Source organism: Scyliorhinus torazame, chromosome 28 (genome assembly GCF_047496885.1).
Source record: "Scyliorhinus torazame isolate Kashiwa2021f chromosome 28, sScyTor2.1, whole genome shotgun sequence".
Taxonomy (NCBI): domain Eukaryota; kingdom Metazoa; phylum Chordata; class Chondrichthyes; order Carcharhiniformes; family Scyliorhinidae; genus Scyliorhinus; species Scyliorhinus torazame.
Window position 1 is genome coordinate 9,435,246 of NC_092734.1, and position 13,592 is coordinate 9,448,837.

The 13,592-nt window shown below is 47.8% G+C and overlaps 1 protein-coding gene across 3 annotated transcripts in view; it reads left to right on the top strand.

Moving 5' to 3' along the window:
• unc5b (unc-5 netrin receptor B) overlaps nucleotides 1-13,592 on the top strand; it is a 244,655-nt gene that overhangs the window by 211,242 nt on the left and 19,821 nt on the right. For all 3 annotated transcript variants that reach the window (XM_072491422.1, XM_072491420.1, XM_072491423.1), the window contains one exon: nucleotides 7,236-7,622. In XM_072491422.1, coding sequence (XP_072347523.1) covers nucleotides 7,236-7,622 — 387 coding nt within the window. The remainder of the gene's footprint in view (nucleotides 1-7,235; nucleotides 7,623-13,592) is intronic.

The following is a 13,592-nucleotide window of genomic DNA, read 5'->3' on the forward strand; positions in this document are numbered from 1 at the left end:
AAGGCAGGAAATGAAAAACGTTTGATATTTGACAAGGCAGTTTGTTCACTGTGAGACTGACATCAGATTGGAACGGTTTGCTACAATGCTTTAGAGCGGTCTGTACTCAACATTAATCACAGAATGATGCAGCACTGAAGGAGGCCATTCAGCCCCTCACAACTGTGCTCACTCTTCCCCATAGTTCTTCAAATATTTCTCCGACAAGTTTTTATCCAATTTCTTTTTGGAAGTTATTATTCAATCTTCTCCCAGTCGTTGCTGTAAAGGAGCCAATGCAGTAGCCAATTATGACACAGCAAGATTCCACAAACTGCAATGTAATAATGAACTGGTAATCTGCTATTCTTTTAGTTTTCTGAGGGATAATTATGGACACTGTGGAGAACTGCCCAGCTGTTCCTAGAAACAGTGCATTGAGATCTTTTACCTGCCCAGGGACCCGGGTTCAATTCCGGCCTTGGGTTACTGTCCGTGTGGAGTTTGCACTTTCTCCCCGTGTCTGCGTGGGTTTCCTCCGGTTTCCTCCCACAGTCCAAAGATGTGCAGGTGGATTGGCTGTGCTAAAATTGCCCCTTTGTGTTCAGGTGGGGTTACAGGGATAGGGTCGGGGCCTGGGCCTGGGTAGGGTACTCTTTCCAAAGGTTGGTGCAGACTCAATGGGCCGAAAAGCCTCCTTCTGTACCGTAGAGATTCTATGATTCCATGAAAGAGAATATAAGACCTCAGTTCAGTGTCTCATTTGAAAGACAATACACCCACCAGTACAGCACGCCCTTGGCACTACACTGGGAGCGTCAGCCGAGATTTTGTACTCAAGTCTCTGGAGTGTGGCACGAACCCACAGCCTTTTGACTCAGAGATATGCGTGCTACTCACAATGATGCAGGAAATCAGAGCAACATTTCACACATCACTGGTTAGGCCCTCCGTAGAGCATTGCGTCTAACACCACATGCCAAGGACTCGGAGCGAATTTTAAAGACCTGGACTTAAAACATTGTGGCTAAAGCAACCTTTGTAGGAGCAAATTTGAGTGCCCGTTAATATCCACCATCCAGGTAACGTGTCATCGAGGTCCTCTGACACTATCACATGGCTGAATATGTGTTCCACTGCTGAAAACTCCTGAGTCCCACCTCCTATGGCCACTATCCTTTGACGGACACACATGAAAGTAAATGTCTGATGGAATTAAGGAGAAAAGCCACCATTCCACAAATTAGATACAGACCACAGATAATAGACAGCAGGATAGCCCCATCCCTCAGTTTATAGAACTCGTAAGTAGAATGTAAATGATCAAAACATTCTCTTCTTTTCTTAATTTAGAGTAGCCAATTATTTTTCTTTTCCAATTAAGGGTCAATTTAGCGTGGCCAATCCACCTACCCTGCATACGTTTGGGTTGTGGGGTGAGACCCGCGCAGACACGGGGAGAGCGTGCAAACTCCACACGGACAGTGACCCAGGGCCGGGATTCGAACCCGCGTCCTCAGCGCCGCAGTCCCAGTGCTAACCACTGCGCCACACGCCGCCCCTAATCATCAAAAATTTAATTAACTTAACCTGACAGCGTATGTTCTCTGGACTTTGAAATTCAGAGTACAGTGGATCCTTTCATTTTTATTCTGTAAATTAAGAAGAGGTGTATTTTGACACCTGCTACAATTATTTGTCTACTGAAATATTCAGAATCGTGCAATCCTTTCATTATTTTATTCTTTATTTTTATGCTAATGATGCTCAGTAACGGTGCTATGAATTATGTGAACTTGTTTTATTTATATCGTCACCACAATTCGGCACCTGTTTCTTCAATAAACCAATTACCTATCTATCTATCCACCTGAGCTACCAGATGGGACTGCAGTTCGAGTTCAAACCGAAACAATGCTATCTCTAAAACAGGAGGATTTGCTTCAATTACGTGCAGAACTTAAACCCAGAGCTATCTAACATTCAGTGAGTGTGCTACTTACTGAGTCAAATTCATACAGCCAAAGCTTATTACTTAAGATTTAGCGTATCATTAAGGAATGCATTGAATAATGTAGCTGCACCTTTACAGGGATCACTCAAGAAAAGCAGTACCAACTTAGACTGCACACAGATGACCTCCAATTACTTACATTTGCATGATTCGTAATGAGAGAGATGTGTTGCCGAAACTTTTCATAGAATCATAGGATACTGTGCAGAAGGAGGCCATTTGGCCCATCGAGTCCTTCGAAGGACTACCCTACCTAATCCCAATCCATTGTCCTTTTCCTGTAACCCCACCCTACGGGGCAATTTAGCATGGCCAACCCACCTAACCTGCACATCTTTGAGCTGTGGGAGGAAACCGGAGCACCCGGAGGAAACCCACGCAGACACGGGGAGAAAGTGCAAATCCACGCAGACAGTCACCCAAGATCAGAATCGAACCCGGCTCCCTGGTGCTGTGCGGAAGCTGTGCTAACCACTGTGCCATCGTGCCGCCCCTAAAATCATCTCACGCTCATCAGGACAAACACAAGAATGTCAAATTTCAAAACTATCACAGCAATTTATCCTGCAGGAGCAAAGGGTACTGATTGGTGGGTACTGATTGGTTGGCACTGATTGGCCGGGGTGTTCCAATGGAGAAAGCAGCAGGGAACCATAGGCTTCCCAAACTCCTGGGTCACTCGATAAAAGGTATAATTTGACATGTTTCTTTTGTTTGCAGAGAATGGGTCCCTGTGTACGAATGTGTATTGCTTTTGGCACGTTCAACTGAGCCAAGTTACGAGTTCAACTGGTTATCTTGAATTGATTGGTTGGTGCAATCGCAATTGTTCAGCACGTTCCGCACAATCGCAGAATGACATCTAACAGCGGAAGCTTTGTTTGGGGTTTTGCAAGCACAGCCGGTTGAGTGCAGTCTGGACTCTGCCTTTTACAAATTATTGAAGGAACCTGCTGTGTGATTTGATCAGCCAATCTTTGGGACATACGGGCTATGTGCCTGGCATCTTATCACAGCAGCACTGGAATTCACGCACAATGTTGCTCAATCATGTGGTCGGCAGAATCTCTTTCTGGATTGATGGCAGCATCCCTATTTAATGGACTGTCGCTGCTCTCCGGCACACAGCAGCATCTGTACTCAGTTGTGTGCCTTGCCTCCCGTGTGATCGCCCTGATTGGAATTACAGTTATGAAATGCAGGCTGTGAAAAGGATTGCACAGATTATAAACTTTGGTCCCAGTTCTTAGTTTAGGAATATTAATACAGGCACGTCATTCAGTGGTCCGTTAGCTGAGCATTAATTAAGTATGCCACGTTGAGTGTTTACAATGTCACTGTGGTGAGGAGGGACGATATTGAGTGAGCGCTTTTGTAACGCACACACACATACCACACCCACACATACGTGCCCCAGTCAGACTGAAACACCCTATCAAGGCATGACTGGTGTCGACATGCCCTGCTCCACTCTCAAGACTCATTGATCTGCCAATATATGTCAATATACTAGGTGCTAAGCGCAGTACGGTGGCACAGTGGTTAGCATTGCTGCCTCACGGCGCTGAGAACCTGGGTTCGAATCCCGGCCCTGGGTCACTGTCCGTGTGGAGTTTGCACATTCTCCCCGTGTCTGCGTGGGTTTAGCATCACTGGCTTTGAAAGCAGACCAAGGCAGGCCAGCAGCACGGTTCAATTCCCCTACCAGCCTCCCCGAACAGGCGCCGGAGTGTGGTGACTGGGGGCTTTTCACAGTAACTTCATTTGAAGCCTACTTGTGACAATAAGCGATTTTCATTTCATTTCACCCCCACAACCCAAAGATGTGCAGGATAGGCAGATTGGCCATGCTAAATTGCCCCTTAAATGGAAAAAATAATTGGGTACTCTAAATTTATTTAAAAAAAATAATATACCAGGGGCTGGTTTAGCACAGGGCTAAATCGCTGGCTTTGTAAGCAGACCCAGGCAGGCCAGCAGCACAGTTCAATTCCCGTACCAGCCTCCCTGAACAGGCGCCAGAATGTGGCGACTAGGGGCTTTTCACAGTAACTTCATTTGAAGCCTGCTTGTGACAATAAGCGATTTTCATTTCATTTCATTTCAAGCATTGTGCCTTCATGTACATTGGTGTCACATCAGATCCTTCCCCCTGCTCGCCTCCATTTTTCTTACTCCCTATAGTCTGCTGAAAGCTGGGCTGCGATTGTGGAATCACCAAAGGGAGTTATTGTTCACATTGTAGCTGGGCCAGTCTTTTGTCAGAGCTATCTAATTCATCCCACCCTCCCCTGCTCTTTCCCCCATCGCCCTGCAGATTCCCCCTTTTCAAGCATATATTCAATTCTCTTTTGCCTCAGTCAGCACAGTCCCAGGTCAGAACACCCTGCTGAGTAAAAGCAATTCTCCTCATCTTCCCCCCGGTTCATTTATTTGCCAGCAAGGTACGTTTGGAATGTCGCCTCTGTAACAATGTAGGAAAACCCGGCGATCAGTTTTGCGCACAGCAAGCTCCCCCAGGCAGCAATGAGTTAATAACCAGCTCCGCTGTTCTGTCAAGATGTCGGTTGCGAGGTCAATGTTGGGCCCAGGACACCGGGGGTGAGCTCCTCCTGAAACAATGCTGTGGGACCTTTATTACCCAGGGGAGAGGGCAGATGGTTTTAACAATAATAACAATCTTTATTAGTGTCACAAGTAAGCTTACATTAAGACTGCAATGAAGTTACTGTGAAAATCCCCCAGTCGCAACACTCAGCCGCCTGTTCGGGTACACAGAGGGAGAATTCGGAATGTCCAATTCACCCAACAGCACGTCTTTTGGGACTTGCGTGGGGAAACCGGAGCACCCGGAGGAAACCCACGCAGACACAGGGAAGAACGTGCAGACTTCACACAGACAGTGACCCAAGCCAGGAATCGAAACTGGGACTCTGGCGCTGTGAAGCAACTGTGCTAACCACTGTGCTGCCTAACCTCACCAGGTACCCGCTGCTTCCATTTTTCTATCCTTTAGAAATGTCCCCTCTGGTTACCTGGTACTTGGCACATGCACGGGAGAGGACAGTGCTGCTAAAGGAACAGTTACTCACCTCCATGGGATTGTTCTAATATTGACACGGCTAATAGGTGCTGTCTGGAGAATAACTGCCTTAGAAAGGTTTAGTATCTTGGATAAAGAGTACTGCTGGGAGAAGGAATCTGAGTGCAGAGGTGAAATCTGCACTTGTTGTAATTAATGAGGAGCAGACATTCCTTGCCAACTAAGAATCGTTGCAACACTCCCAACATATTTTGCTTGATAGGGTTATAACAAAATTTAGATTGTTTCGAAGTTGGGAAGAGGCAGAACGTCTTTGCATAATTAGAGGATATAGGGGAGGCAGTGGTGTTGTGATCCAGAGACCCAGAGCAAGGTGACCCAGAGCAAGGTGATCCAGAGACCCAGAGCAAGGTGATAGAGAGACCCAGAGCAAGGAGATCCAGAGCAAGGTGATCCAGAGACCCAGAGCAAGGTGACCCAGAGCAAGGTGATCCAGAGACCCAGAGCAAGGTGATAGAGAGACTCAGAGCAAGGTGATCCAGAGACCCAGAGCAAGGTGATCCAGAGACCCAGAGCAAGGTGATCCAGAGACCCAGAGCAAGGTGATCCAGAGACCCAGAGCAAGGTGATCCAGAGACCCAGAGCAAGGAGATCCAGAGACCCAGAGCAAGGTGATCCAGAGACCCAGAGCAAGGTGATCCAGAGACCCAGAGCAAGGTGATCCAGAGACCCAGAGCAAGGTGATAGAGAGACCCAGAGCAAGGTGATCCAGAGACCCAGAGCAAGGTGATCCAGAGACCCAGAGCAAGGTGATAGAGAGACCCAGAGCAAGGTGATCCAGAGACCCAGAGCAAGGTGATCCAGAGACCCAGAGCAAGGTGATCCAGAGACCCAGAGCAAGGTGATCCAGAGACCCAGAGCAAGGTGATCCAGAGACCCAGAGCAAGGTGATCCAGAGACCCAGAGCAAGGTGATCCAGAGACCCAGAGCAAGGTGATCCAGAGACCCAGAGCAAGGTGATCCAGAGACCCAGAGCAAGGTGATCCAGAGACCCAGAGCAAGGTGAACCAGAGACCCAGAGCAAGGTGATCCAGAGACCCAGAGCAAGGTGATCCAGAGACCCAGAGCAAGGTGATCCAGAGACCCAGAGCAAGGTGATAGAGAGACCCAGAGCAAGGTGATCCAGAGACCCAGAGCAAGGTGATCCAGAGACCCAGAGCAAGGTGATAGAGAGACCCAGAGCAAGGTGATCCAGAGACCCAGAGCAAGGTGATCCAGAGACCCAGAGCAAGGTGATCCAGAGACCCAGAGCAAGGTGATCCAGAGACCCAGAGCAAGGTGATCCAGAGACCCAGAGCAAGGTGATCCAGAGACCCAGAGCAAGGTGATCCAGAGACCCAGAGCAAGGTGATCCAGAGACCCAGAGCAAGGTGAACCAGAGACCCAGAGCAAGGTGATCCAGAGACCCAGAGCAAGGTGATCCAGAGACCCAGAGCAAGGTGATCCAGAGACCCAGAGCAAGGTGATCCAGAGACCCAGAGCAAGGTGATCCAGAGACCCAGAGCAAGATCTGAGGACCCAGGTTCAAATCCCGCCAGGATAGATGGTGAAATTTGAATTCAATAAAAATCTGGAATTAAAAACCTAACGATGACCATTGTCGCTTGTCGTAAAAACCCACCTGGTTCACTAATGTTTTAGGAAAGGAAATCTACCGTCCTTGCCCGGTCTGGCCTACATGTGACTCCAGACCCACAGCAATGTGGTTGACTCCCGTGGCTCACGTCACTGCAAAATGAAATCCTAGAAAATACAGTTAAATTTGTTGATTTCAGTGCTGTTTTTGCACAGTTCGTAGCAGCTTAGCACAGTCCACTTTTGCACTTGGCAGTGAGGGTGCATTGAAATCAAAAAGAGATAATCAATGTTAAATCCAACATGGAATTCAGGAGAAGCCCCGTTCATTCTTTGAGTGCACTGAGAGTGTGGAATACCTGTGTTGAATAGCCATTTAAGCGGAAGCTGGATTAACACATGAGGGAGAAAGGAATAGAAGGATTTGGTGATCGGTACGGTAAGAAGGGAGAGAGGTGTGGGATAGTCCTGCTGGGGAGAACGGGTATCGGTTGATCAGGGCTGCGAATTTGATGTTCATTCTATTTAAATCTGAGTGCATTTGTGTTTCTTCCTTTATTCCAGACAACTCGCAGTTGCTGAACTCGTCGATACAACCAGACCTAACAGCAAGTGCGGGCTCATACAGAGGGCCCATGTACACTCTTCAAGACACTGCCGACAAGATCGCCATGACAAACTCTCCGCTCTTGGACCCGTTACCCAGCCTGAAGATCAAGGTGTACAATTCCTCCACCGCGGCCTCTGTGCTGGTGGGCGGGGTGGAGCCGCCGGGCAAGGGCTCGCCGGGGACGTATCCAGGGGGCAACATGAGGGACAACATGAATATCATGAACATGAGGAACAAAGTGATCAGCTCGCAGCACCTGGGCACCATGCCCAGGGACCCTGGATACAGTGCCAGTGGGACCTTCGGCTGCCTGGGTGGACGGCTGATGGTGCCCAACTCAGGTTTGTGACCGATCTGCGCTTGGGGCACGGGCTACCACAACAGCTGACATTTATGCAGCACCTTTGAAATCATGGGGAAGTCCCACGTCGATTCACTGGAGTGCAATCGGACCCTACCGGCCAAGCCAAATCAGGAGATGTCAGAACGAGCCATTAAAATGTTTAGGCCAGTGAGAAAGGGTTTAAGGAGCGTCTTCAGGAAGCAGATGACCAACAGAGGAGGAATTCCAGAGCTTCGGCCTGGGTAGCTGACGGTCACCGGTGGTGGATGGACTCACACTGGGAGGTGCACACATGGCCGGATTTGGAGGAGTATGGAGGGGTGAATGGTGGCTGCAGAGTTGGGGAGGAGAGAGGCAACTGCGGGATTTGAAGACGCAACTGAGAATTTTAATGTTGAGGCGTTGGCAGACCGAGAGCCATGGTAGGCCCCCTACAGCGGCTGAGGCCTATCTAATGATTTCTAAAGTTTGGAACCGAGATTGCAGAGGACACAGCCGTTAGCTACAGCCCCTTTGTGTACCTCCACTCTATATGACCTCAACACGTGTCAGATTTCAACTATAACATAATAAGGGACATGACAGATCCAGTAATGGATATGTGTCAGTGACTACAGGCAGTAAATCTAATCAGGGCTTCACATGCAAGCAGAATAATAGAGGGAGGAATAGATTTTGAGGAACAATGATGTAAACTGGTAACGTTCCCACTGGTAGAAAGAAGTTCAGAGGTGATGCAATAGTTTTTGGGATTCCAAAGGGAATAGATAATTTCACCATAAGATATAAGACATAGGAGCAGAATTAAGCCACTCGGCCCATTGAGTCTGCTCCGCCATTCAATCATGGCTGATATGTTTTCATCCCCATTCTCCTGCCTTTTCCCCATAACCCCTGGCCCCCTTATTAATCAAGAACCTATCTATCTCTGTCTTAAAGACATTCAGTGATTTGGCCTCCACAGCCTTCTGCAGCAAAGTGTTCCACAGATTCACCACCCTCTGGCTGAAGAAATACCTCCTCATCTCTGTTTTAAAGGATCGTCCCTTTAGTCTGAGATTGTGCCCTTTGGTTCTAGTTTTTCGTACTAGTGGAAACATCCTCTCCACGTCCACTCTACCCGGGCCTCGCAGTATCCTGTAAGTTTCAATAAGATCCTCCCTCATCCTTCTAAACTCCAATGAGTACAGACCCAGAGTCCTCAACCGTTCCTCATGCGCCAAGTTCTTCATTCCAGGGATCATTCTTGTGAACCTCCTCTGGACCCTTTCCAAGGCCAGCACATCCTTCCTTAGATACAGGGCCCAAAACTGCTCACAATATTCTCCAAATGAGAAGATATTCCAACTTGTCCAGGATAGAACAACCAGAGGACATGATCTGCACCTGAATCAGAGGGGAAAATCCAAAACTAACCCATGCAAACAATCTTTCAGTGACTGAGCGGTCGGCCTGTGGAGCAGGGTCCGTCGGGAGAACGTGGAAGACGTTAGTACTGATTGATTCAAATGTAAATTAGGTAACTTTCTATCAGAGAGTGTGTATGAGTAATTTGAGGCACATCATGTGGTAAGTGTATCATCCCCGGGAGGAAAAGGTGACGGTGGACTGATGGTTCCCAGAACTCCCCATCACTGGGGAGTGGTTTTACCCGCCTCGTGTCTGGGTCTGTTGTAGACGAGTTGATGGAGGTGGATTGTGATGATTAATCAACAAAGGCCCATTGTCAATGTGTCACGTCACCCCCAGAATGGTGAACAATTAGCTGGACTGTGACCCATTTCACCTGGTAAATTTCCAATATGGAGCAATCCCCAGACAGATGGGATAAAAGAGGGAGCAGCGGGATGGATAGGGAATTGCTGAAGTGATGGAGAGCTGCGAGTTATAGTGATTACCGTTTTGGACTGGAGGGAGGTGTCTCCCAGGGTTCAGCACGACCAACGCTGCTGTTATTGATTTGACATTGCCGACTCGGATTTGGGAGCCCAGGACACAAAGTTGAAATTTGCAGAGGCCTCAAAACCTCTAAAGTGCTGTGAACAGTGAAGGAGGTAGTCATGGATTTCAGAAGGGCAGGGACAACGAGATGGGGTGGGTGAGATTCAACTCAACAATGAAGCAGGTGATAAATCCTACAAGAACGATTGGGGAGAGAGAATTAATACAAGCCGAATGATCGAAAGGTTTATAAATCCCACCTTGACGGGAAATCATAACCTGAAAATCAGTCCAGGGTGTTTTATTCATTGTTTGGTCTGGGGGCAGCACCGTGGCGCAGTGGGTTAGCACTGCTGCCTCACGGCGCAGAGGTCCCAGGTTCAATCCCGGCTCTGGGTCACTGTCCGTGTGGAGTTTGCACATTCTCCCCGTGTCTGCGTGGGTTTCGCCCCCACAGCCCAAAGATGTGCAGGGTAGGTGGATTGGCCATGCTAAATTGCCCCTAAATTTTTTTTATTTAATTAATTAATTGTTTGATCTATCATAAAGTTTCTGGGTGGGTTTCTGGTCAGTTTCATTGCAGGATCATGCTGATTTAGATGAAAACGTTGGGAGGGGGCATGAACCCAGCATAGACTGGATGGGCGGAATGGTCTGTTGGACTTGGCCACCCAACTCCCACATGCAAGGGGACTTTTTTTTTGCGATGATCTCCAATGGGGAGAGGTTTCTACCAAGTTTAGTCTTGTCTTTTTCTCATCTGTCCTCTTTCCGAGGGTCGGCCGCACTCAAAACAATATTCTTTCTAATTTTCTAATCTCCGCTGCGCTCACTGCCGGTCCCATAAAGATGCCAGACCACGTTCTGATATCCTCCATCCACGCCTTCTGGAGTCTGCCTTGTGCATCTTGTTTTCCCGATGTTTCACCTGGCATTTCCTCTTTTTCCAAACCCTCCCCTCCTGTTTGCGCCGCATGTTCAAAGGTTCAGAACTATCCCCAATCCGAGCATCCCCAAGAGCCAGCTGGGTTTGGCTGTTGCAGTCCTGTGTCTGGACATCCATGGGCCAGTGTAGAGGCTTCATGCTGAGTGAATACACCTTTGTAACCCAGTGCCAAATCAAAGTCTCAAAAGTTGAGATAATTCAACCCCTGCTGTGCGAAATCTTGGGTTATCTTCCCCAAGGTAGCAGCAGCCATGTGATGTCCTGGGGCTAGGGTAAGGGCAGAGAACGTCTGAATCTTAAGATGATAGTTTATCCTTGAATTGTCTCCAAGCCTATGGAGGTATATTTCCTTATCGGTGATGCTGTTTCATGTTCCCACACTAAACTCGTTTCTGCACTTTGAATAAATTTGCTAAATCTTGTCTAAAAATATAACACAATGGAATGGCGTGCTAAACACATTAACCTACAAATTCACCTTGAGCAGTCACAAACGCTGCCCAGCTGCCATTGAAACCCTGTCAAATCTATGGTCCAATTTGATTGTGTACTTTCCTGATAAGAAAATTCACTCGTTTTATTTGATTATAAACCATTGACTCTCCGTCAATTAGATTAGAAGAGGAAGTAGAGAGGGCCTGAAATAAATGCTGGGGTGAGAGATCACGTGAGGGAAGATGCGGCAAATTGAAGGGAAAGGACAAGGCAAGAGAGCAAGGTAGCGATGAGGATAACGGGAATCAGAGCGCGGCAGGAAGGGACAGAGTATAAAAGCTTAAAAATGTACCATACCAGCAGATCAGACCAGAGTTTGCAAAAGTAGCAAAAAGATCAAAATAAAGACTCTGAACGCCCGTCGCAATTGCAACAAACAGAGGAATTGTCAGCTCAGATAGAAATAAATATGCACAATCCCATTTCAGAGATGTGGTTGCAAGGTGACCAAGACTGGAAGCTGAATATTCGAGAGTACTTTACATTTTGGAAGGGCAGGAACCTAGAAAAAAGTGGTGGGATTATTCTGGTAATTAAGGATGGCATTGGTCAAATAATGACCAATGGGTTTGTTCTGAAAAGATGTAGCGTCAGTTTGGGTAGAAATAAGAAATAACAACGGGTAAATGTCAGTTGTGAGAGTAGTATATAAGCCTCCAAACAATAACCACACTGGAGGATGGGGGTATGCAAGAAAGAATAATTGGGCTTGTATGAAAAACACTGCAATTATGGGTGATTTAAATCTAAACATGGATTGGATAAATCAGATCAGTAAAGGCAGCCAAGAAGACGAGTTCATTGAGTGTTTACATGGAGCTGCCAGAGGGTGGGACCTCCTCTCCACTGGGTAGGGGGCGGGGCGGGGGGGGGGGGGGGGGGGAGTCTCATGGGGCCCTCATTTAGGAACCCCACAATATTTCATGGCTGTAGGGCATGTTGGCTTGCAGCATATCAGTTGCATGTTAACTCTACTTCTGGGCCAGGGCTGATAGAGGCCCCAACCATCATGCCTCTCTCCCTGCATTATTCCACTGCGTACGGTTTTGGTCTCTTTACTCGAGGAAGGATATAACAGCATTAGAAGCAGTTCGGAGAATGTTCACCCACTGATTCCTGGAATGAAGGACGTACTTTATGAAAAATGATTGGCTGGGTTGAGCCTGAATCCGTTGGGAGTTTTGAAGAATGAGAGGTGATCTTATCGAAACATATAAGATGCTGAGGGGACTCGACAGGGCGGACCTCTGCGCGAGAGACTAGAACTAGGGGACACAATTTAAAAATAAGAGATCTCCCATTGAAGACGGAGATGGAGAAATTTTTATCTCGGAGGGTTGTGGAATTCCCTTCCCCAAAGAGCAATGGAGGCAGGATCAGTGAATATTGAATAGGGAGATGGATTCTTGACTGACAAGGAAGTCAAAGTTTACCCGGGGTAGACAGGAGACTGGAGTTGAGGCCACGATCAGATCAGTCATGATCGGACTGAATGGTAGAACGGGCTCGAGGAGCTGAACCATCTACCCCTGCCCCTAATTTGTATGTTTGTAAGTAGATTACCATTGTGTAACTCCTGTTTTTCATCGAACGTGACGCTACCTTCAAAGGCAATGTATAAATGTCGGCTGTCGTTGTTGTTGTTGGTATTTATAATGTTCTCTTTCCAGGGCCGCCGGGAGCCCGACACATGTTACTCTTAATTCAGCAAATGGGCAGCCATTTTATGCACAAGATAATCTGAGGGAGGAATGTTGTCCAAGGCTGCCTCTAGGTCAGCAGGTGGTGCAGCAAGTTCCACTCCGGAGACTTCAGCCCGTAACCCAAGCTGAGGCTCACGGTGAAGGAGTGCTGCACTGTCGGAGGTGCCAAATTTCGAATGAAATGTCAAACCAGGTTCCCCCTCATCAACGGATGTAAAAATTCTCATGGAAAACTGGGAAGTCTTCCTGGTATTCCGGTGGACATTTCTCCCTCACTACATCACTAAAGCGGACTGGATGCCCGATTTTATGGGAGCATTCTGTGCGCAAATTGGTCGTCATGTTTCCCTACATTACAACAGTGATTACGCGCCAAAAGAGTTTGAAAGCTGTTCGAGTCAAAAAGCTATACAAATGCAAACCTTTCTTTTATTGCCTACTGATTTCACAATGGGAGTCGTGCACACTGAACCAGGCTGGTAACAGACCATCTGTTCCCCCCCCCCCCCCCCCCCAACAGGTTTTAGAACCCAAATGTAGGCCTCTTCCCTGTCCCCCTCCCCATTTCAAATGAGACGGGCCTAATAGCTTAAGACCCAATTTGGAGTTCGGGTCCCCAGTCAGTAAGTCTGCCATCTCGGCATGAACCTCTGCGGTAGGAACAAAAGCAGCCTGTCCGGATAACCTACGCACCGAAGGATGAAGCTGCTGTTGGAGGTCGTGACAGAGCTTGTTTCCGTGCCAGAGTGTTGATTAGACTTGTTCTCGGGAATTCCTGTCAGTCGCAATCAAATCGCGCCTGACTGGAGTAATTCAGGTGTGTTCGAATGGCCTGCGCCTGGGAAAGGGTGGACAGGCTTTGATGCATGACTGAAATCTCACT